This window comes from Chiroxiphia lanceolata, chromosome 30 (assembly GCF_009829145.1).
Source record: "Chiroxiphia lanceolata isolate bChiLan1 chromosome 30, bChiLan1.pri, whole genome shotgun sequence".
Classification (NCBI taxonomy): Eukaryota; Metazoa; Chordata; class Aves; order Passeriformes; family Pipridae; genus Chiroxiphia; species Chiroxiphia lanceolata.
The window spans coordinates 1,474,786-1,499,077 of record NC_045666.1 but is presented as its reverse complement, the minus strand read 5'-3'; the positions used below and the strand labels follow the sequence as shown (position 1 = coordinate 1,499,077).

The 24,292-nt window shown below is 55.6% G+C and overlaps 3 protein-coding genes across 4 annotated transcripts in view; 2 read left to right on the top strand and 1 right to left on the bottom strand.

Moving 5' to 3' along the window:
- Positions 1–10,250, bottom strand: part of SCN8A (sodium voltage-gated channel alpha subunit 8) — a 52,337-nt gene extending 42,087 nt beyond the window's left edge. The window contains 2 exon segments of the mRNA XM_032713407.1: positions 577–906; positions 10,140–10,250. Coding sequence (XP_032569298.1) covers positions 577–852 — 276 coding nt within the window. The 5' untranslated portion in view covers positions 853–906; positions 10,140–10,250.
- Positions 10,251–12,635: 2,385 nt separating this feature from the next.
- Positions 12,636–14,591, top strand: METTL7A (methyltransferase like 7A). The gene is made up of 2 exons (XM_032713423.1): positions 12,636–13,452; positions 14,216–14,591. The coding sequence occupies exons 1-2, from the start codon at positions 12,943–12,945 to the stop codon at positions 14,450–14,452; spliced, it is 747 nt and encodes a 248-aa protein (XP_032569314.1). The 5' UTR covers positions 12,636–12,942; the 3' UTR covers positions 14,453–14,591.
- Positions 14,592–15,680: 1,089 nt separating this feature from the next.
- Positions 15,681–23,062, top strand: TMPRSS12 (transmembrane serine protease 12). 2 transcript variants are annotated; one of them, XM_032713419.1, is made up of 5 exons: positions 15,681–15,956; positions 16,933–17,131; positions 19,515–19,786; positions 21,293–21,435; positions 22,655–23,062. In XM_032713419.1, the coding sequence occupies exons 1-5, from the start codon at positions 15,851–15,853 to the stop codon at positions 22,892–22,894; spliced, it is 960 nt and encodes a 319-aa protein (XP_032569310.1). In that variant the 5' UTR covers positions 15,681–15,850; the 3' UTR covers positions 22,895–23,062. The 2 variants fall into 2 exon arrangements, with proteins under 2 accessions (XP_032569310.1, XP_032569311.1); XM_032713420.1 differs by lacking the exon at positions 15,681–15,956 and adding an exon at positions 16,225–16,249.
- Positions 23,063–24,292: the final 1,230 nt, after the last annotated feature.

Genomic DNA, 24,292 nt, shown 5'->3' with positions numbered 1-24,292 from the left:
CCCTCCATCTCCAGCAGTTTCCCAACTCACTGCTCCCCTTATTTCTGAATAAACCCCACAAGTGCCTCCTGCCACATCACCTTGTGGTTAATCCAAACGTTTTAAAAATAAAAATTCTCCAGATGAAGGCCAGTTAATTAGTTTCTCTCGCTCCTTTTCTGCCACGATTCCGTGTCCCACTGCCTCCTAACCATCCCATCCAGCCTGAATTCCATGGAAGGGATGAAACACAGGCTCAGACCACCACTGTTGCCCCTCAGTTCCAGTCTCCTTATTACCCCAATGGTTAAAATTGGCACATCAGCACAGCTTGATCTATTTTTACTTTCCAGACCCTGTTCTCTTAACTCCATCCTTAAAGACCGGCCTTATAATATCAATTAAACCTGATCATATCATATCAATTAAACCTCATAAAAAAACCCACACAACAAACCAGCCCCATCCAAGACTCCATCCTTTGTCTTCTGCTCCAACCATACCCCAAACCTGCCATTTTTTCCCAATGGGGGGGGGGGAAAAAAAAAAAAAAAAAAAAGAAGGTGCTTTAGCGGCTCCTTTCTCGCCAGAACTCACTTTCTGGGTCATATAATAAGGGTCAAAGTCCTCCAGTGGCACAGCAACCAGCCCTTTTGGGATGTCCCCGTAGATGAAAGGCAAATTCTTCCCCGCCTCAAGGTCACTGTTTGGTTTGGGTTTGCTGTCCTCGTCGTCATCCCGGTGGCTGCTGTCCTGCTTCGAGCGCTGCTTCTTCTTCAGCTCGGCGATGTGTTTCTCGATGTTGGCCAGAGACTCCGGAGTGAAGGGCTTGAAACTCTCGGGGCCTGGTGGTGCGAGCAGCCGCGCTGCCATCTTTTCATCCTGCAGCAGCTTCTTTAGCGATGTTGCACCCCGGGCAGGTCAGCTCTGGAGAGGTGGGGAGGGCAAACACAGGGAGAACGTCAGAATGGGCACAGACAGACAGACAGACAGACAGACAGCGCAGGGCAGAGCCACGGGGAGCTCCGGCCTTTGAATCCCCTCGGGATCACTGAGGGACCCACAAGGATCGTCCAGTTCAGCTCCTGGCCCTGCACAGGACACCCCAACAATCCCTGAGAGTCTTGCACAGGACACCCAACAATCCCACCTTATCCCTGAGAGCCCTGCATAGGACACCCCAACAATCCCTGAGAGTCCTGCACAGGACACCCCAAAAATCCCTGAGAGTCCTGCACAGGACACTCAACAATCCTCAGCAATCTCTGAGAGTCCTGCACAGGACACCCCAACAATCCCACCCTGTCCCTGAGAGTCTTGCACAGGACACCTCAACAATCCCACCCTGTCCCTGAGAATCCTGCACAGGACACCCCAGCAATCCCTGAGAGTCCTGCACAGGACACCCCAACAATCCTCAGCAATTCCTGAGAGTCCTTCACAGGACACCCCAACAATCCCTGACAGTCCTGCATAGGACACCCCAACAATCCCTGAGAGTCCTCCACAGGACACCCGAACAATCCCTGAGAGTCCTGCACAGGACACCCCAACAATCCTCAGCAATCCCTGAGAGTCCTTCACAGGACACCCCAACAATCCCTGAGAGTCCTTCACAGGACACCCCAACAATCCTCAGCAATTCCTGAGAGTCCTCCACAGGACACCCCAACAATCCCCAACAATCCCTGAGTCCTGCACAGGACACCCAACAATCCTCAGCAACCCCTGAGAGGCCTTCACAGGACACTCAACAATCCCTGAGAGTCCTGCACAGGACCCTCCCCAAGAGTCCCACCCTGTCCCTGAGAGTATCATCCCAAGGCTTCTTGAGCTCTGGCAGGAATGAGGCAGCCGAGCTGCTGGTTCAGTCCCAAAACAAGCCACACCAAGGCTGGACACAGGTGAACCTGCCCATTCCCACCCACCTCACCTAGGACAGGAGAAGCACCACACAGACCTGGCTCTCCCACAGGTGACCACCCCGATTTTGGGTCCTCCTGAACACAAACTGTTCTGCAAAAACCATTCTGAAAAGCAACTCCGCCATCAAACCCACCGTTCTCCTGCAAAAATGGTTCTGCCAGTCACTGCCCTCAGGCAAAATTAGGCAAAATTCCCAGCCAGCTGGGGTTGGGCAAGGTCTAACCTGGCCTGGGCAGGGCTGGGGACCAGCACATCCCTCCCTCTGCTAAGGAGGTGCTCAGCAAAGAGCTCCCTGGTACCCACAGGAGGAACTCGGTGCCAACGGGAGCGGAGCGCTCTGAGCATTCCCAAAAAGTGCTCCCTGGCACGGGCTGCCCAGGGAAGCTGTGGCTGCCCCATCCCTGGAAGTGTCCAAGGCCAGGTTGGAGCAGCCTGGGCTAGTGGGAGGTGTCCCTGCCCATGGCAGGGGGTGGAATTTACGGTCTTTAAGGTCCCTCCCGACCCAAACCATTCCATGACTCCGTCAGCTATCAGGGCAATGATTCATTTTGGGCCACGAGAATGAAATAATTTTAAAGTAGTTTGATCAAGCACAACAGTGATTTCTGCAAGTTAAATTTCTCTGGCATACGGGTTAGACACGGGGTCTTCTTTGCATCAGATGCAACACAAATGATGAAAGGAAAGGGAGGGGAGGAGGTGCAGAGCAGGGGTGAGGACGAGCTCGCAGAGCTTCCCTCCTGCCCTGGAGCCCAGACCCTGCCAGGGTTTGCCCCATCCCTCCAGGAGCCCCTCGTGCTCCTCCACCCACTCCCCCAAAAAAGCAGAGCTGGGAGGAAGTTGGTTCCTCGCAATCCAGCCGCCCACAAACCCTCTGCAGCTCCGCTCCTCGTGCCAAGCTCTCGCTCCAGAACCAGCAGCAGGAATATCCTGCATTCCTGAGCTGCCGGGCTGTTCTCGCTCCGGGAGGAGGCCAAGGGAGGAGAGGGATGACAGAAACCCTGCACTGATGCAACAGCACTGCAGTGCTGCAGGCTGGAAGAGAACCCAGCCCCGCCACGGCGCTCGGGGAGGGACCCAGACACCGGATCCAAGAGGGAAGGCAGGAGAACCACGAGGATACGGCACGGAAAGGATCCAAAGGATTCGTGGGATAAGGTACCTCAATGAGGGAAAGGAATCACTGGTAAGGTCAGAGCTTTTAAGGCAACACAAACACAGCACCCAAGCGAATATCAAAAGGTCTGGAATCTCGGGAAGAATGACTTTCAAATTCCTTGCAAACCATGGGGTTGAATGGTTAAAATTCAGCTGTTCCAGCACCAGGTCAGAGGCACCTGCCCAGCCCCTGGTGCTGAGGGTTGGGCTGAACTCACACGGGAGGAGCTCAGGGAAGCCCCAAAAAGGACAATCACAGCTCCCCGGAGGGCAGGGGGCTCCAGGAACAACCCCAGGGACAAAGAACCGAGCCCCTGGGAGGAGCACCCGGAGATCCCAGCCTTTCACCCAGCACTTCCAGGAGCCAGAACATCCAAAGGATCCTGCTGAGGGAGCTCAGGGTATTCCCTGCAACTGCTCCACTCCAGCTCTGGCCATTCCCACCCTCCCCGGGCTCCGACCCACACGTCAATCCAAAGCTGCACCACACCCGTGGGCATTAAATGCTGTGCCCAGCTGGGGTTTTATTTGGAGATCCCAAAAAACTGATGTACAGATCCCCCTCCTTATGTAATCCCAGAGCCTGGTCGGGCTGGGATTCTCTTCCTACAAACCTGACCAGGTATTTCTAAAGCAACAACAGTAAAGATTCAAAAAAAGATGGCAAGAGAGGAGAGAAGAAACAGTATCTTGGTCACATTATCTCTGAGAAATCACCCAGCGGCCTGCTGATATTAAGGAAAATTAATTTATTCTATTCTTGCAGCATTTGCATGCATTTAATTACCAAATTTCCCACATACTGTGAAACTATAGAGCAGCATTGGGGATGTGGTCTAATTGAATGGCACAGATAAATATGTAAGGCCTGAATTTAGAAACCAAAGTAGCTCAGGGACACAGCAGAAAAAAAAAGGGGAAAAAAACCGAAGGCACGAAGGAATTTGTGCACAATTACACAACCCACAACTGGAGGCACCGACTCAACTTTATCCATTAAAGGAAAAGAACAAAACCAAAACCAAACAAACCAACACCCAAACCTGGCTCCCAGCTGCACGTGGCAGCAGCTCCTCTGTGTTTTGGCATTTTGGAATTGCTCAGAGGGCTGTGACTTGTTTCAGTTTCACTCCTTGGGAAGTTCTTTCCTGTCCTGACTTTGTTCTGCCAATAAATAACCCCACATTAAGAGAATGGACAAAATGAATTATGGGGCTCATCCTCCTCTTCCTCAATGAAGTCACTTCCACGCCCGGTCTGGCCCACGTGGCCTGAGCTGTTCTTCCCAGCAAAGCTTCTGGAGGCCAAAAAAACCTTGTCAGGGTTTATTTCCCAAGTGGGAATGGTCCTGCTGGGACAGCAGGAATTGGTGGGGGATAAATGCCAGGATTCCTTTTGGCCCTTTGGGAGGTTCTTCAACCTCCGAGGAGAGAAACGTCGTGGAAATTATGAGGCAGCCTCGGCCCCCAGGTGAGGGCAGGAGGAGGGTGGGGGGGTTATGGATCCATGGATAATGCACTGGGAATGATGTCCTGCTGCTGGGGGGCCCGGGGATTTATCCTGGGCCCTTGGAGTTGGGTGCACACAACTGCCCAGGCCCAGACTGTGGATTTACACCCCCATTTTTCAAATCTCAACAGCTTCCCACCAGATTAACCACTGCACTGAGGGGCCCAGTTGCTAAGACTTAATTATTTTCTCTAAATGTTCCCAGCAGTCCATTTACCGGTACATTATGAAATATTCCAATAAATTATTCAAGCTGATTGTCAAAATAAATTAAAAAACACTTTTGAGGCAATTTCCCTGCTTTAACACATTTCTGCCTTTATTAATTACCAAGATTCAGCCATTTCACAGGGTGACTTTGAGCAAGAGAGAGAGACCTTCTGTGTGAATTTTTATATAAGCCACACGGGCACACGTGGCTCTGATTCCAACATGAGGGTCAGGGCAGGAAGGAAAACACAGTGTGGATGAACATCCCCCTGAAATTCTGCTGCAGGAGAGCCTAAAAACCTCCAAGCCAACCCAAAATATCCCTGCATGGGAGCATCCATGGCTGGAAGTGGCTGATCCCCACCTGCAGAGACTCCTGTGCCCAGACCAGGCCAATTTTATCAATGAAAAGGTTCAGTGATGCAACAGGCTGGGGAGAAGGAGGGACTTTTCCCTTAGGGAAGCTCTCATGGCATATTTGTTGCTAGAAAGTGGAAGGAACAGGAAACACCTTAAAGCCCATCTTGTTCCACCCCCTGCCACGGGCAGGGACATTTTCCACCAGCCCAGGATGCTCCAAGCCCTGCCCAACCTGGCCTTGAAAACTTGAACACACTGAAAACACCTTAATATTTCATGAGGCTTTCATAAAAACTTGAGAAATGAAAGCCCTCAGACTGCAGGGCCCTCCATCCACCCCAAGAGCTCTGTGGCTTCTGCAGCACCCCCCAGTGAGTTACTAGAACTAAAACCAGTCAAGCCCAGTTCACCCAATAACCCCCAGTTCCCTACTCAAAGCTGGCTCATGTTTACCACCAACCTCACCCAGAGCTTGGAGGTTCACAGACTAAACAACCTCAACTGCTTCAACTTCCCCCTTTTTAAAGCCCAACTTCTGAACAAAGAACTGATTAAAGCAGCTCTTTTGTAAGAGTTCAGCCCCTAACCCAGATTTAACTCCTCCCTCGGTTCATTCAGCCCCATCCCTGACAAAACAGGAGCCAGGGAAGGGTTATTTTACACCAGCATTTGGGGGGAATTAATCTCCTTTGGGGGGGAATTAATCTCCTCTTGTGCAGCACTCGGATGCTTCGGGTACAAATGAGGCAAATATGAAAAAAGGCAGAACAAATAACCCTCCTCTAAGTGCTCTGCTCTCACACAACACGGATCTGGGAATTTCTGCTGGAACACAACCCAGTTTCCTCATGGAGAAACAGTTTTCTCCCTTCCTTATCACCCCTGCAAACCTCAGCTGGTCACACCAAACAGCTCCCCCTCCATGGGAGTTTTCCTGGTTGTCCTGACATCACCATCCTGAGACTGATCTCACTTGACAGCCAAGGAAAAGTTCACCTCCCACTGGAATCACCACTGGAATGGTCACATTTGTTGTTCAACCTCACATTTCCAGAGCACTTTTCCACCTGGGTGCCACAGAGCTCACACTGAGGAGCAGCTGAGAGAGCTGGGGGGGCTCAGACCTTCTCACTCCCTCCAACTCCCTCCTCCAGCAATGAAGGGTTTATTTCTGTAATTTTAAAGCCGCCCCCTGGACAGTTCACTGGGTGTTGTAACATTATTCAACAACAAGTAAACCACTCCTCCCCAAATCAACTGGCTGCAGATCTCATTCTGAACTGCTCACACCTTCCTGCTGGGGCAGGAGCACCACGAGAAACATGGGATGGCACTTTCAGGGTTCAGGTACCAACATTTTTGCATTCTGAAACGTTTCTGTTCAGAAAGAAGCAACGTCACAGCTTTGCCACAGCCCGGGCCCTGCTGGCTGCCCCTTCTCCTTAAAATATCCTGTCTGCTGGAATGCTCCATCAGGCAGGAATAACAGCTGAGGGGAGGGGAGGCAGAAGTTGCTCTAACTTTGGAAAAGCATTTAAAGACAGAATCCCAGGATCCTTGAGGTGGGAAAAGCCCTCCAAGCCCATCGAGCCCACCCTGTGCCCGATGCCCACCTTGTCCCCCAGCCCAGAGCACTGAGTGCCACCTCCAGTCACTCCTTGGACACCTCCAGGGGTGGGGAGTCCAAACCTCCCTGGGCAGCCCCTTCCAATGCCTGACAGCCCTTTCCATGAGGAAATTCCTCCTGGAAAGAAGACAGTTTTGCCTAAGCCAGAAGAGCATGTGAAGTGTTAAAAGCCAGCCTGGAGCCCGAGCTCGGGCCAGAGAGGGTTTGTAACAAACTTCTTCCCTGCTCCTGTTCCCCAGCTCGGCCCCTGTCTGCTCTGCACACAGGTGGGATTTGGGACACGGGGGGGACAGTCTGAGAGTTCAGTTATTCCTGAACCCCACCAGATTCCAGCCAGTGGTCAGCGATGACCAGCTGCCCAACCCATGGCCACCAACACCAGCCCTCACACGCGTTTCCTCCCCATGGTTCCTCAAAAGATTCCCCCCTGTGCTTGCTCCCCTCAAACGATTCCCCCCTGTGCTTGCCCCCCACTCCCTCGTTTCTCTGTTTTACAGCTCCTCCCTCACCCAGCCCCCTGCTCTGAGCCCAACAATCAATTATTGATCCTGGCATATTTGCCCATGTCAGTGGAGTCGCAGCCGCTCCGGGGGAAGGGACTGATAGGGAATGGGAACCACGTCATGGCAGGAGCCCAACGGACCCACAGGGAGCCTCAGGGACCCACAGGGAGCCTCGAGGACCCCCAGCCCCTGAAAACCAGCACCTCCCAGTCGAGGTGGAAACCTGGCTGGGGCCGTTTTGGTGAAAGCCACGCTCAGGTAGAGCCAGCCCCGAGCACAGACACGGCAGCAAACGCGGGGAGGTGACGCCGTGATTTGGGTTTTGAAGCTGCTTCATTCCCACTCCGACTTTGTTTCTGCCTTATTGAACGGGGGGAAGGCCCGGCCCTGCTCCATTTCCTGCAGCACACTCGCCCTCCTGCCTGTTAGAAACCTCCTTCCTTCCCCCCCGGGCATCCACAGGATCACACTTGTTCCCCCCAGCACTACAGCATCTACACCACCATCCACATCCAAGCCATATGTACGAGCTTATATAACTGGGTAAATTGTCTGTGATGGGCCCGGGTCCTTCCCCCCGGGGTGAACGACACCGTGGAAGCACCAAAAGGCATAAAAATGATCCGGTGGCCCTTGGGTCACGCTGTTAATTTTACAGAAAACCCACCGAGGAGAAGAACAGGGACTTTCTAGACAGGCAGAGGATGGAAAAGCCGAGCAGCCGAGCTCGGGGAGGCCTTAGGATGGAGCCGTCCGGAAAACACCCGGACAGAGGAGCGCGGCCGGGGGCTCGTTACTCCACAAAAGGCACCGGCTTCCCTTTGCCGGGGGACACCCAGAGGTGCCCAACAGCTTCACCAACTTTACATAACGGCACCTGCCCCCCCAGGAACGGCGACATCGGGGGGCGGCGATGGCCCGAGGGGACGGTGAGGGGCGCGGGGGGTCCCGGCTGCGGGCGGGGAACGGCCCCGGGAGGAACCGGGAGGAGCCGGGAAGCGCCGGGAGGAGCCGGGAAGGGCCGGGAGGAGCCGGGAAGGGCCGGGAGGAGCCGGGAAGCGCCGGGAGGAGCTGTCCGTTTCAGCACCGGCCCCGCCGGAGCCGCGGAAGGTCCCCCCGGCCCCTCCAGCCTCGCCCAGCCCTTCCGCCCGGGGCATCGCTGGAGGAACCGGCCCCCAGCGCTTCCATCACCCACACAGGGAAAGAGCATCATTCCCGGAGCCCCATCCCTCCAGGGCTGCCAGGGAAAACCACCACCGTCACGTTTTCCCCCCTTTTCACCCCCAGAGACACCGGCAGGACGAGACGGGGACCCCCCGCCCGCCCGTTCCTCGCAATCGGAGCTGCCCGGTGTGAAGCGAGGACGTCCCGGTCACGGCTCCCGGTGCGGCTGGAATGCTGCAGTGTTCCCGGAGAGGGTGGACGCGGATACACAAGAGCACAACCACAACCAGAGCCCCAAAAACCCGCCCCACCCGTGCGGCCCCTCGGGGGGGGGCTCCCGCAGACCCCACGGGGGTGGGGGGAACACACACAAGGATGAGCCTCCCACGCCTGGGATCACCCTCCAAAATTCAGCTCAGGGCCCGAGGGGCGGAATCCAGCTGCTGGCCCTCGCACACACACTCCCCTTTCCCAGAGTTTCCGACTTCACCCCGGCTCATCCGCAGCCGCTGCCGTGGAGCATCTCCCGGCGTCCCCACCCCCACATCAGCCGAGCATCGCTTGCACCAGAACGCAGGGGGAGGGGAGGAAGACACCCAGATTTTTAACAGGAAAAAAAAAAAAAAAAAGAAACCACCACCCAAGACCGTGAACGTGCAGTTCCCTCCCGGCAGGAAAAAAAGAAAAATTAATATAAACCAAACCTGCCCTCGCCAACCCCCCTCCACCCCAAAATCTGTGCGGTGGAAGGAAGAAGGGAGGGAGGGAGAGAGGGAAGAGCACAACCACGATGCTGACCCAACATCTGGGTCAGCTGGAACATCAAGGCCGCCCCGACCATCGCCCCTCACCCCAAAAAATCCCCTGTCCTCCAAGTTGTCCCCCATCCCCGGGCAGAGGGAGATGGGGATGGGGGGAGCAGGGGGCGGCGGGGGGACGGGGCAGCGCTGCAGCGAGGGTTGGGGGGGAAGGGACGGCGGCGAGAACTCGGGGCTCTCCCACCCCACAATGCAGACAAAGAGTACGGTCCCCAATTTGGGGCCTGGGAGGAGGGTCCCGCGGGCCCCCCGGGTGGAGGGGGGGATGCAGGGATGGTGGAAGGATGGGTGGAGGGAGGGAGGGATGCGGGGAGCGATGGAGGGATGGGTGGAGGGGGCCCAAACGGGGCTGCAGGCCCAGGGTGGGCGCAGGGGGCTCCTGCCCCTTCCCAGCCCCAGCCCCCCGGCGGGGGGACACTCACCCCGGGCCTGGTACCGTCCCCATCCTCCGCGGGGCCGGGGCCCTCGGGCTGCAGCGGACGGACCCTCCCCGGCCCGGGCAGGGGCTGCCGGAGCCCCCCGAATAGGGCTCGGGGGGCAGCGCCGGGCGGGCAGAGAACCGGCTCCCCCCGACCCCTTCCCCGGGCGCGGGGTGACCGGGCATCCCCCGAGGGGGCGGGTGGGGAAAGGGGTGAAAAGCCCCGGGACCCCCCCCCCCCTCCTCTTCCCGCGGCGGGTTTGGGGCTGGGGGTGCTCCCCGAGCTCCCCCCCGAGCTCCCCCCACCACAACCCGCCCCCCCCCGGTGCTCCCCCGGGGTGTCCCCGGCGCCGCCCGGGGCCGCGCTCTGCGGCAGAGCCCCCGGGGGAGGCGGCGAACCGAACGGGACGGCGAGCGCGGGGAGCGGCGGGCGAGGCCCGCGGGGGTCCCGGGGGCTGCGAACTCACCGTGTCGGGCGGGCTCAGCGCGGCCCCGGCGCGGCGGGGCCGGACTGCGGCGCGGGGGGAGCTGCGGGAGGGACTGCGGGTGTCGCCATCTTGGTGCGCTCCCGGCGCTCCCCCCGCCCGGCCCGGCCCCCCCCGCGCCGCGCGGCCCCCGCCCGCCCCGCGCGCGCCGACAGGGGGCGCTGCGGAGCCGCCGAGAGAGCGCGTGGAGGGGGGGGGGGGGGAGGCGGAGGTGGGAGCGGGGGGGGGAGAGAGCGGGGAAACCCCGACCCGGGGCGGGCACCGGCACCGGCACCGGGCACCGGGCACCGGCACCGGGACTGCACCGGCACCTTCATCATCTTCATCGGCACCGGGCACCGGCACCGGGACTGCATCGGCACCGGGACTGCACCGGCACCGGCACCGGGACTGCACCGGCACCGGGACTGCACCGGCACCGCACCGGCACCGGGACTGCACCGGCACCGACACCGGGGCTGCACCGGCGTCTTCATCATCTTCATCGGCACCGGGCACCGGCACCGGGGCTGCATCGGCACCAGGGCTGCATCGGCGTCTTCATCATCTTCATCGGCACCGGGCCTTCATCAGCATCTTCATCTTCATCAGCACCGACACCGGGACTGCATCAGCATCAGCACCGGCACCGGCACCGCATCGGCACCTTCATCATCTTCATCGGCACCGGGCACCGGCACCAGGCCTTCATCGGCACCGGGCCTTCATCGGCACCGGGCCTTCATCGGCACCGGGCCTTCATCAGCGTCTTCATCATCTTCATTGGCACCAGGCCTGGTCCTTCATCAGCATCTTCATCGGCACCAGCACAGGGCCTGGTCCTTCAGCAGCAGCATCATCATCTTCATCAGCATCGGCACCGGGCCTGGTCCTTCAGCAGCATCATCAGCATCTTCATCATCTTCATCAGCATCTTCATCTTCATCAGCACCAACACTGGGCCTTTATCAGCATCTTCATTGGCACCAGCACCGGGCCTGGTCCCTCAGCAGCATCATCATCTTCATCAGCATCGGCACCAGGCCTGGTCCTTCAGCAGGATCATCAGCATCTTCATCATCTTCATCAGCACTGGGCCTGGTCCTTCATCAGCATCTTCATCTTCATCAGCACCAACACTGGGCCTTCATCAGCATCTTCATCGGCACCATCACCGGGCCTGGTCCTTCAGCAGCATCTTCATCATCATCTTCATCAGCATCATCACCAGGCCTGGTCCTTCAGCAGCATCATCTTCATCACCATCATCATCACTGGGCCTGGTGCTTCATCAGCACACAGGTGCTCAGGAAAAAACCAATTAAAAATGTTTAATAAGGATCCTGCCTCCTCCTTGGTTCATCCCGACAGCCCCCACCCCTCCTTCCCCCTCAGTGCAGTGACCTCTGCTAACACCTCACACCTGTGCTTATCTCTGCATTCTCTACTCTCCCTCCAGCCTCGCTCACACCTTTTAAACACAGGAGTTTCCTTAGGAATGATGTCCAGGGAAATTCCCCCCGGGACACCAAGAGCAGGTGCTGCTTCCTTGGCCACTGTAACCTTTTCCATGACTCCCTGCAGCACAGCACCAAGGAATTACAACCTGATGTAAAACCAGATTATAATAAAATAATCCATTACTGCCTCTATTTGTGCTTCACACGTGCAACCCAGAGTAATTAACTCCATGATCTTGGAGGTCTTTTCCCACCTAAACGATTCTCTGATTCCCGTTGTTCAATCTGTTTGTAGCTGCCACGAGGTGGAGGCATGAAGACACAACCAGAGCTCGTTAATGAAGCACCTAATTACTCCTGGGTTTAATTTGCTTCACTGCCACCAGAGGGAGGAGGGGACGCACCGGAGGCACTCCCAGGAAAACAAAACTCCGACGCAATTCCCAGCAGAACGGCCTAAGGTTGTTAGGGAGTGCTCATCCCGAGGGTTTCAGGGGCCTTGAGTCCTCCTGTCACCTGGAGCAGAGCAGTCCCCCGTTCGTGGCTCACCCACACTGCCACCAAATCCTTTGGAAAGCTCTGGCCACCCCAAAGTTGACAAAACTTTGGAGCAGCCCGGGTTGACTCGACTTTAAGTCAATAAACCCCAACCCCCACACGCTGCATATGCAGCAACTACTGAGTTAATAAACTGTGTTATCTCTGCCCGTCACTCCGGAAAATCACCCCGAACAGCAGCTCCCAGAGCCCGCTCCCACATTCCAAAGGATTTAAGGTGTCCTCGAACTGCAAAGGCTGAAAACTCTTTTCGGTGGAGATTCAGTGCAGTTCAGAGAGAGGGGATGGAGCTGCTGAGCTCACCCGGCTGCTCACACCGGGTGGAAAATCAACTCCCAGACAAGAGTGTTTGAACTGAGAGTTTAATCAACCCCCTAATGAAATTCCTACAGAGCTCCAGAGCCGGGCTGAGCTCCCTTCAGCTCCCCCAGGGCAGCACAGGCGGCTTTAAGAGACGTGACCGTGCTGGAACTGCCGAGCGCCAAGAGAGGGCACTCGGAGACACTTTGCCAGGGGTTACACGCACAGTTGTGCCGCCCAGTTTGTCCCGGTTTGGGAACAAACCGGCAGCTCCTCCCCTGCCAGTTGGGACGCTCTGGTCACCGCTTGCCTGTGACCGGACTTGGAAATCAGCAGGAGAAAAGAGTCCACCAGGACAGTCCAAGGAGCTGAACGGACTTGGACAGGAGCACAGGGAGCACCCGAAGGCAGCTCTGCCTGAGCTCCCAGGGCTCTAACACCCAGCAGAAGTTGTTCTGCCCCGTGCAGATCCTCTGCCCACGCTGGGAATGGCAGAGGCCGGCGCCAGCGTCCTCCTCCTCCGCACCTGCCTGGCGCTGCTCGCCTTCCCCATCTACCTGCTCTCCTTCCTGGGCGTGTGGGAGCCCTTCTGCAGGAAGGTGTTTTTCCCCTTCATCTTAGACAAGATCGCCGCAGTTCACGACAAGAAATCAAAGAAGCACAAACAGGAGCTGTTCCGGAACCTCCCCGACTTCCGGAGCCCCTCGGGGGAGCTGAGGCTGCTGGAGATCGGCACCGGCGGCGGCTCCAACTTCCAGTTCTACCCCTCGGGCTGCAAAGTCACCTGCACCGACATCAACCCCAGCTTCCAGGAGAGCCTCGCCAAGAACATGAAGAAGAACCAGCACCTCCACTACGAGCGTTTCCTGGTGGCTGCAGGGGAGGACCTGCACCAGGTGCCCGGCGGCTCCGTGGACGTCGTGGTCTGCACCCTGGTGCTGTGCTCGGTTCAGAGCGTGGGCAGCACCCTGAGGGAAGTGCTGCGGGTGCTCCGGCCGGTGAGTACCTGCATTAAACCTCTGCCATCCACTCCTGAGGCACCCTGCCACGAGGAAAGGGGGGAAAAAAAAAAAAAAAGTATAAAAAATTGGGTTTGAGCTTAAAAACCAGACCCGGGTTGGTTCCTGCAGCCGTTCTGCACGTGGTACTGGTCAGACTGGTTTAGTCTGAAGAGTAAAATCCTGAAAGCAACACTCTACTAACTAAAATTGCTCCACAGTCCATCATTTAAGGCAGAATGTGGTGCTGTCCCTTCCCACTCACATGACTTTCCTTGGGTGGGAAGTTCTGATCAAGACTAAATGTGGGGCTGCTCCACCTGTATGACCAGACCAGTCTAATTAAGCACCTTCTCCCCTGGAGTTGCTAATGAGCTGCAGATTAAAACCACCCTCACAGGGAGGAATTTCTTCCCAATATCCCATCTAAAATCTGTTCTCTGTCAGTTTGAAAGACAATCCTCTGGGTTGTCAAAAACCAATGGGTTGGAGCAGCATTTACACATTTCTCTTGGTTTCCTTTGGAAAAAAAGTCATGTTAGCAAGTAACTGAAACAAAGCCATAACAAGTTATTGCTGGAATAAAAGAGGGATCAAATAAGTCAATTCTTTGTGCTTCTTGAATTTCTGCAAGTTTCCTTCTTTCAATAATTCCAACTGATACAGGGAGGAGAAGAGGGAAAAGGGAAAAGGGAAGGGACAGGACAGTGGGAGCTGCTTAGCATGACCCCCACACTCACTGTAAGAGACTCTGTGTTCCCAGGGAGGAGCTTTCTATTTCTTGGAGCACGTGGCCGCCGAGCATTCCAGCTGGAAGTATTTTTGGCAGCAGGTCTGCTTCCCGACTTGGAAACTCGTCTTTGCTGGATGCTGCCTCACGAGAGAGCTCTGGAAGAATCTGGAAGAGGCCAAGTTCTCGGAGCTGAAGGTACAACACATAAGTCTTGCGCTGCCCTGGACGCCCATCGAGCCGCACATCGTGGGGTACGGGGTGAAGTAACCCCTGTCCTGCCCGGCTGCTCCCTGTGCCCCCAAAATTCCTCGTCCTGACCAGCACACCCAGCACGGCACAGGCTCCTCAGCACGTCCCTCTCTCTGTGAAGGTCTTAAATCAGAAACTGAATTAAGTGAGAAGAGAGGGTCTGTTTTCTGAGCGTCTCTGAATCACAGAACTGGTCAGGTTGGAGAAGCCCTTTTGGGTCAGAGTCCAACAGTTAACCCAGCACCACGGTCACCACTAACCCATGTCCCCAAGTGCCACGTCCACACGTTTTTTGAACATTTCCAGGGACGGTGGCTCCACCACTGCTCTGGGCAGCCTGTTTTCAGTGCCTGACAGCCCTTTCCATGAAGAATTTTTTTCTAATCTCTAATCAAACCTCCCGGGTGGAACTCGGGGCTGTTTCCCTCGTGAAGCCCTGGCACTGCTGACCCAGCTACAGAGGATCCCAGGAGAACATAAACCAGCCCATCAGACAGGAAAATAAATGTATTAATGGAAGGGAACTGCTGCCTGTGCCTGGTTAACTCTGGGATGGGATTCCTTCAGGTGTTCCTCACCTGGGATGTGGCCAGGGCTCCATCGGACCCCCTGTCCCCTCCTCACAATCCCTCACGGCTGTTCCTGTTCCTCCTGATGGAACCCGAGTAAACCCCAAACCCTGACCCTTCGCCCAGGGGAGGGTGAGACACCCAAACCTTCGCTCAAGTGAAAGTGAGACCCCTCAGCCTTTGTCCAGGTGACCGTACGACCCCTGAACCTTCGCTCGGCTGAGGGTGAGACCCCTAAACCTTCGCCCGAGTGAGGCCCCTGAACCTTTGCCCAGGAGAGGATGAGACCCCTAAACCCTTGCCTAGGTGAGAGCGAGACCTCTGACCCTTCGCCCAGGTGAGGAGGAGATCCCCAACTCTTTGCCCAGGTGAGAAGGACATCCCCTAAAACTTTGCCCAGGTGAGGGTGAAACCCCTGAAACTTTGTCCAGGAGAGGGTGAGACCCCTGAAACTTTGTCCAGGAGAGGGTGAAACCCCAAATCCTTTGCCCAGGTGAGGGTGAGCCCCCCCGAACGGCACCTCCTGCAAGGGCTCCCTGAGGGCAGGGCCAGGCCCTGAGGGGAGGGCCAGGCCAGTCCCTGAGGGCCGGTCGGTCCTTGAGGGCCGGTCTGTCCCTGAGGGCTGAACCGGTCGGTCCCTGAGGGCAGGGCCAGGCTGGTCCCTGAGGGCAGGACCGGTCGGTCCCTGAGGGCAGCGCGGCCCCTCCCGTCCCCCGCAGCCCCTCCGGCCGCTCTCCCCGCGCCGTCCCCGCCGCCCCAACGGCCCCGTGCGGACACCGGCACCGGCCGTTCCCCCGGGGAGGGGGGTTCCCTGAGGCGCCGCCGCCATCTTCGCCCCTCGACGGAGATGCGGCGGGGGCGGCCCGCGGTGCCGCCGCCGCTGCTGCTGCTGCTCCTGCTGCTGCTCGCGGGGCCCCGGCCCGGGGGAGCGGCCCCGAGGGACCCCAGCGAGGGTACCGGGACCCACCGGGACCCACCGCGGCCGGGGAAGGGGGCGGTGGGGCCGGGGAAGGGTCTGAGGAACCCGAGGAAAGCTCTGAGGAACCCGGAGAAGGGGAAGGGTCTGAGGGGGCCGGGCGCTGAGGGGAGGAGTTGGGGGCGGGTGTGTGCGGACGGGGTGTTTCCCCACAGACACGAGGAAAAACTTCGTCTGCCCCTGAATTTGGGGGGGTTCGTGAAGCAGCAGCAGCAGCAGCGGCGCCTCGAGACGCGTAATGTCAAATCTACACGCAAGGGATGCACCTTAGTGAGACAGAAACACGTATTTGATACCAGCTAAGAAGTCCCGGGATCCTCCAAGGCAGCGAGGATGATTTGGGTTGGAAGGGGCCTTAAAGATCATCCCGTTCCACCCCCCTGCCATGGGCAGGGACACCTTCCACTAGTCCAGGTTGCTCCAACCTGGCCTTGGACACTTTCAGGGATGGGGCATCCTCTGGGAAATGCATTCCAGGGCCTCACCACCCTCACAGAGAAGAATTGCTTCCCAAAATCCCATCTAAAATCTGCTGGCGGTTTGAACCCATTCTCCCTTGTCCTGGCACTCCAGGCCCTTGGAAATAGTCTCTCTCCACCTTTCCTGCAGGTTCCCTTCAGGCACTGGGAGGTCACAATGAGGTCACCTCAAAGCTTTCCCTTCTCCAGGCTGAACAATCCCAATTCTCCAGCCTTTTCCCCCTGGCAGAGCTGCTCCATCCCTCTGATCATCTTGGAGCATCTCTGGACTTGCTCCAACAGCTCCACTCCCTTCCTGTGCTGTGGGAACGCTGGAGATTGAAAAAAAACCCAAAACACACAACTCAAACCAAACAAAAAAACCCAACAAAACAACAAGACAGCTAAAAAAAAATCCCCCCGAAACCCCAACCAACCAAAAACCCCAACGCAACCAACCAATAATACCCAGACCCCCCCCGTTGTGTTTTGCAGAGTGTCAGCAGCAGCCGCCCCTGGCCCGGAGAGCCACGTCCTGGATCGTGGGGGGCCACGAGGCCCCGGAGGGCGCGTGGCCGTGGGTCGTGAGCCTGCAGGTCCTGCGAGGGGGCGTCCGGTTCATCCACCTCTGCGGGGGGGTCCTGCTGAGCCGCAAGGCCGTGCTGACCGCCGGGCACTGCGTCGAGGGCAGGAGGTACGGACCGGGCTGGCACCGGGCTGGCACCACGGCCGGACACCCCCGGGGGGGACCAGCTGGGCTGGAGGCAGTTTGGGTCACTATCTCCCACATTTAGGTCAGAATTTGTCAAGTTGGGGTCACAATCTCCCACGTTTGGCTCACAGTCTCCCATGTTTGGCTCACAGTCTCCCATGTGTGGCTCACAATCTCCCATGTTCAGCTCAAAATCTCCCATGTTTGGGCCACAATCTCCCATGTTCGGCTCACAATCTCCCATGTTCAGCTCACAATCTCCCATGTTCAGCTCACAATCTCCCATGTTCGGCTCACAATCTCCCACGTTTGGCTCACAATCTCCCATGTTCGGCTCACAATCTCCCATGTTCAGCTCAAAATCTCCCATGTTTGGGCTGCAATCTCCCACATTTGGCTCACAATCTTTCATGTTTGGCTCACAATCTCCCACATTTGGGCCACAATCTCCCACGTTTGGCTCACAATCTCCCATGTTCGGCTCACAATCTCCCATGTTCAGCTCAAAATCTCCCATGTTTGGGCCACAATCTCCCACGTTTGGGCCACAATCTCCCACGTTTGGGCCACAATCTCCCACGTTTGGGCCACAATCTCCCACGTTTGGGCCACAATCTCCCACGTTTGGCTCACAATCTTTCATGTTTGAGCCACAATCTCCCTCGTTTGGGCCACAATCTCCCGCATTTGGGCCACAATCTCCCACGTTCAGCTTACAATCTCCCACGTTCAGCTCACAATCTCCCACGTTCAGCTCACAATCTCCCACGTTCAGCTCACAATCTCCCACGTTCAGCTCACAATCTCCCACGTTCAGCTCACAATCTCCCACGTTCAGCTCACAATCTCCCACGTTCAGCTCACAATCTCCCACGTTTGGGCCACAATCTCCCACGTTTGGGCCACAATCTCCCACGTTTGGGCCACAATCTCCCACGTTTGGGCCACAATCTCCCACGTTTGGGCCACAATCTCCCACGTTTGGGCCACAATCTCCCACCTTTGGCTCACAATCTCCCACCTTTGGCTCACAATCTCCCACCTTTGGCTCACAATCTCCCATCTTTGGCTCACAGTCTCCCCAGTTCCAGTCACTGGGCACAGCACAGTCAGTAAAGTCAACTTGCAGGAGTCCCTGATTGTCTCTGCAGATGGAAGTGGCCCACCAGGAGAGGCCCTGGGGGTGTTGGTGACAGCAGCTGCACATGAGCCCAGGTTTTTGGTGGGGGTTTTTTTCACAGTGTGGTAACAACTGCTCAGAACAGACTTTTGACTGTGGCCTTTGCCACACTTGCACAATCTGCACCAGTTCCCATCGACTGTGTTGACACAGCCCTGACCCTGAGGGAAAGTGAACTGTAAAATCCCTGAACTTTGGAATTTCATCCTGCATCAGGACTTTGTTACATCAGCTCCCTGTTTCTTTAAATGAATTTAACAATCATTTATTTGCAATATAATGCCTCTTTAAATTATCAATTTAATTTTTACCTTAACTTTGGAGGTTAATCTGAATTTTATAGCTCATCCCAGGCCAAATCCAAATCCCACTTAATACCAGTAAAGATTTTTTTTTCAACATACGTGACTAGAAATTAGGCCTGAAAGACTCCAACCCTATTTCTAAATCTCACATTCATTATTGTTACTTCTAGTTAATGGATTTCCCTAATCTAGGTACAAGCAGAGACTTTCTAAGCATTGTGGGGATGAGCCTCCTTCCTTTCTGCAAAATAAATCCAAGTTTTTAGCCTTTTCAGAAGAATATCTCCTGGTGGCCTCTGCTGAGATGGGGTGGGAGGGAAAATCCAAGTTTCAGCTTAAATCATTAACCTGAATTTTCCTGAACAGCCACAACCAGCATTAGGCAAAGTGAGTGTTCCCAGGGGCAGAAGGGGAATGAGGCAGATTCATTCCAGAAAACATTTACTATGGAATTTCCAATACATATTCCTAAAGGTGCATGAGCCAAGGAGGGCAAGCTTAGATGGGACACTGGGGAAGAAATTCCTCCCTGTAAGGGTGGGGAGGCCCTGGAATGCATTCCCCAGAGGATGCCCCATCCCTGGAAGTGTCCAAGGCCACGTTGGGACACTGGGAAGAAATTCCTCCCTGTAAGGGTAGGGAGGCCTTGGAATAAATTTCCCAGAGGATGCCCCTGGATCCCTGGAAGTGTCCAAGGCCAGGTTGGAGCAACCTGGTCTAGTGGAAGGTGTCCCTGCCCATGGCAGGGTGGGGGGAACGGGATGGGCCTTAAGGTCCCTCCCAACTCAGCCCAACCCAACCCAACCCAACCCAACCCAACCCAACCCATTCCACGATTCCCTAAAACCCACCAGTTAAAATCCAGTGAACCCTCCCGCAGGAACCCGTGCTTCTGGCGCGCCGTCCTGGGCCTGCACAACCTGCAGAGGCACGGCCCCCACACGGCCAAGAGGAGGATCAGGAGGATCCTGGTGCACTCGGAGTTCAAGAGCGAGACCTTTGAGAACGACGTGGCCGTGTTCGAGCTGAGCTCGGCCGTGCAGTCCAGCCTCCACATCCAGCCCATCTGCCTCCCGCCCGCGCCGCTGCAGCCCCAGCTGGAGAACGGCTCCGACTGCTACGTCAGCGGCTGGGGCCGCACCGCCGAGAAGGGTAACGGGCCCTGCCTGCCTGCCTGCCATTCCCAGCCTTCCCAGGGGAATGGAGTCCCACTGAAATAGGGATATCAGGGATATTAGGAATGCCTCCCTGTGTGGCACACCGCCGAGAAGGGTAACGGGCCCTGGCTCTCCTGCCTGCCATTCCCAGCCTTCCCAGGGGAATGGAGTCCCACTAAAACAGGGGGATGTTAGGAAGGATATCAGGGATATTAGGAATGCCTCCTGTGTGGTGCACCACTGAGAAGGGTAATGGGCCCTGGCTCTCATTCCTGCCTGCCATGCCCAGCCTTCCCAGGGGAATGGAGTCCCACTGAAATAGGGATATTAGGGATATTAGGAATGCCTCCTGTGTGGTGCACCACCGAGAAGGGTAATGGGCCCTGCCTGCCTTCCTGGCTGCCATTCCCAGCCTTCCCAGGGGAATGGAGTCCCACTGAAACAAGGAAGGGTTGAATGGGATATTAGGAAGGATATTAGGAATGCCTCCTGTGTGGTGCACCACAGGGAAGGGTAATGGGACCTGCCTCTCCTTCCTGCCTGCCATGCCCAGCCTTCCCAGGGGAATGGAGTCCCACTGAAACAGGGGGATGTTAGGATATTAGGATATTATGCCTCTGTGTGGGGAGGCCTTGGAATGCATTTCCCAGAGGATGTCACCCCATCCCTGGAAGTGTCCAAGGCCAGGCTGGATGGGGTTTGGAGCAACCTGGGCTAGTGGAAGATATCCCTGCCCATGGCAGAGGGTGGAATTTATTGTCTTTGAGGTCCCTCCCAGCCCAAACCATCCGTGATTCCAACTGGATTTGCTCAGGTTATGGTCCCCTCACACAACTTCATTAAACTCTCTGCAGTGAGAATCTGCTTCCAGGGGTTTTTTCCATCACAACCAGGTTAGATCCACACAGCTGCAACCACAGGAATACATTTGCCAGCCTTTCTTCCAAGAAAAACATGGAAAAAAAAACCAAACTCACCTGACTTTCAGATTTGTGGTGCAGCTCAACATGGTCTGCTGGAAACAGCTTTTCTATCAAAAAGCAACAATTCTGATGCTGCATGTTGTGAACTGGGGGGTCCTCAGGGATTGATGAATGGGGTCTCCAGGGATTTAGGAATGACTACACTCCTTCCAGATCTCTCTTTAATCCTACTGGGCACAAAGCTCGATGCCAGTTGGTGTGTGGGAATTTTGGGATCACATGAGCCCTTTAGATAAGTCACCTCTGACACTTGGAGCGAGGCAGGTGCATTACCACTGCTGCTGCTTCTGAGGAAGAACTGCAAAATGTACATCAAACCCAAGTCTGCAAACCCTTAAACCCCCTCCAGTTCCAACCCATCAGGAGCAGGCAGGATCCGTGTCCCATCCGTGCCTGAACACGTCCAGGAACACACCCCAGCTGGCGACAAGGGGGGGGGGAAAAAGAAGCACAGCAAAAAAACCACTCCCCACAGAGCCCAGCATATTTCACCTGGCTGAATTCTGCCTCCATTCCAGGTAAAATCTCACCTGTGCTGAAGGAAGCCCGGGTGGAAATCCTCCCTCCCAGCCTGTGCAACAGCTCCGAGGGCTACGCGGGGCTCATGGACCACAGGGTGCTCTGCGCCGGCGCCTGGGCCGGGGGCACCGACACCTGCCAGGTGAGAGGGGGGTGGCTCAGGGGCATCAGGAGCAATGAAAACAACAGAAATGCCAACTAGAAAACAGGCCACAGGCAAAGGAAGCGTCAGAAAGAGGGGCGGGAGGGTGATGGCGAAGCAGAAATATCTCAGGTACACGTTCGGTGGCAGCAGAAACGTGGCAAGAGCCTGTGAACGCTGAACAAAGGGAAAGGTTAAAGAGTGCAGCAAATTTGTGCCACGGAGGTGACAATAAATTACATGTGACACTGGACACACGTTGCTGTGCCATGGAGTGTGTGTGAAGCACACCAGTGTCCCACCTGCTTTTATGCTTTTGGAAGAGAGCAGCAGCACTGCACAGGGATGGGGCTCAGGGATGTGGCTCAGGGATGGGGCTCAGGGATGTGGCTCAGGGATGGGGCTCAGGGATGGGGCTCAGGGATGGGGCTCAGGGATGGGGCTCAGGGATGGGGCTCAGGGATGTGGCAGGGCTTTCATTCCAGTGCTGAGCAATCACCACCTCTTTCTCAGAAAAGCCAATTCTCAGGTTTGAAGCACTGGCAGAAGCTGCAGCACCAGCTGGGACATGGAGACATTTATAATTAAACCCCATAATGTGCTTTGTCTGATACACTTCCTGCTTCCCTCAGCAGTTTTCCCCGAGTAGGTGACACGGCCAAGAATCAGGATGTGTGTTCCTCACCATGTGTCTTGGTGCTTCCACACTGTGTGGACAACACATTCCCCAATTAACTGAGGAGTGAGGGAGACAAGGCTTGGCATGAAAAGGTGCAGAGAGAAAACAACAGAACTTTAAAGATGCTGAAGCAGTGCAGGCCTGGGGTTCTGGTCAGGGCAGTGTCTTGAGCAGAATCAGGAGGAATTTCTTCATGGAAAAGGTGGTCAGGCCTTGGAAAGGGCTGCCCAGGGAGGTGGTGGAGTCCCCACCCCTGGAGGTGTCCAAGGGAGGCCTGGAGGTGGCACTCAGGGCTCTGGGCTGGAGGACAAGGTGGGGATGGGGCACAGGTTGGACTCTGTGATCCTGGAGGGCTTTTCCAACCTCAAGGATTCCAATTCAGTGTCACCACACTCACCTTGACTTGTCCATGTTACCGCCCACGTTACCATCACTGCTGCTGTTGTTAACTGAGCTGCCTAAAGTTATAACCCCTGCATTTATTACTGCCTGGATTCTGCATTTCCACCTTACTGGGGTTTTGTGGTGTTTTACCTGCAGGGTGACAGCGGGGGCCCCTTGGTGTGTTACCACCCCGACAGGTATTACCTGATCGGCATCGCCAGCTTCGGAGTCGGCTGCGGCCGCCCCAAATATCCCGGGATCTACGTCCGGCTGTCCCAGTACAGGACATGGATCAAGTCCAAACTTAAGCTGACCAGCAGGACTCCAAAACCCACGAGCACCACGCTCACCCTCCTCCTGACTGTGGCACACACGCTGCTCACCCAGACCTTCTAAGAGGGGCAAACCCAGCGTGGCACCATCGCGGAGCTCGGCCCTGCCTGGCAGAGCTTGGAGAAAACCAGCTCCCTCCTCGGCCCTGCCTGGGAAAGCTTGGGAAAAACCAGCTCCCTCCTGACTCACAATAAATCCGAGAGCCAAAGGACGTGCACTTACTTTTTAGGAGTCGTGTTTGCAATTGTATATGTTTTTTTTTGTTTGTTTCCTGCCTCTGAAATCCACACTGACGGGAGAGGAAACGGTAACAGCCTTGGCCCTAATGCTGAAAATTGAACAGAGGGATGTTATCAACTGGCAACACTTTCCTCCCACCCCATTCCTGTGCTTGTCCAGCCACCAGAAGGTTAAATACACCCGGTGATGCCACCAGGGTTTGTGGATGGCAGAAGCTCCCTCTGCCGGGTAAAAGCCGGCAGAGCACACAAAGGTTTTAATTAACCATTTAATTAACCAAACCTCAGCTGTGGCTCAGCTCATTGAAATCTAAGAAGGTAAAAAACCCCCTGCAGAAAGGTAAAAGTTGTTCTGCACTCACGATTTTTAGCATGACAGGTGCTCTTTCATCTGCTAAAACTGACAATTAATTATTCCTGGCCACCTTATGACCCGATCCCACACAGGTATTTCCACCACTGCAGTTCTGTGCGAGTTAAAAATAAATAGGGACCATCAGAATTATAATATTTTGGCGACTTTATTTACCAAGGTCAAAATTTGCAACCATTAATTGTTTCAACAAATATTTACAAATCATGGAAAGCACGGACTGTTTGGAACCAACCAGCAGAGCAGCACTGGGTGCTGCACCTCTTACCCTCAGGAGTGAGATCTGACTCTTTACAATCGAGATTTTAAAGTAAATCCCAAATTAAGAACTTCATGGTCAGTGATTAAAGAGCGAAACTCGTGTTACTGTTTAATATTCCCATGATGAAAAAAATCAGCTGCTCTTTCCAACACACTGTTTTAAAAGAGGATAAAACTTGACTCCTGGTGTGTCTGGCAGCAGGGTAGGTGTTGGACACAGAAAAAACTGGCCACCACGGTTCTACAGTCTCAACATTTGATAGGTTTTGTTTATTATTATTCCATATTACAAAAGGAAAAGGAGAATACCCAGTGAGGATCAGCTACCACAGAGTTCCCAAAGCAGTTCAGAACTGCAGGTCAAAGCCTCTCTCACACATTCCAGGTAACACACACACACACCTGAGCGGAAAGGTCCAGATCTCTGAGGTTCACACTCCAGGCTGTTCGTTTGTCCTGAAATTCCACCAAACAAACAGGAGGCACTGACACCTCTCCAGGAGCAGCTCCCTCAGGTCAGGACTTTCCCAACCTTGTTTCTGATGTGCCAAAAAGCTCTTTTCTGGCAGGGTGGCAACCAGGAGTCAA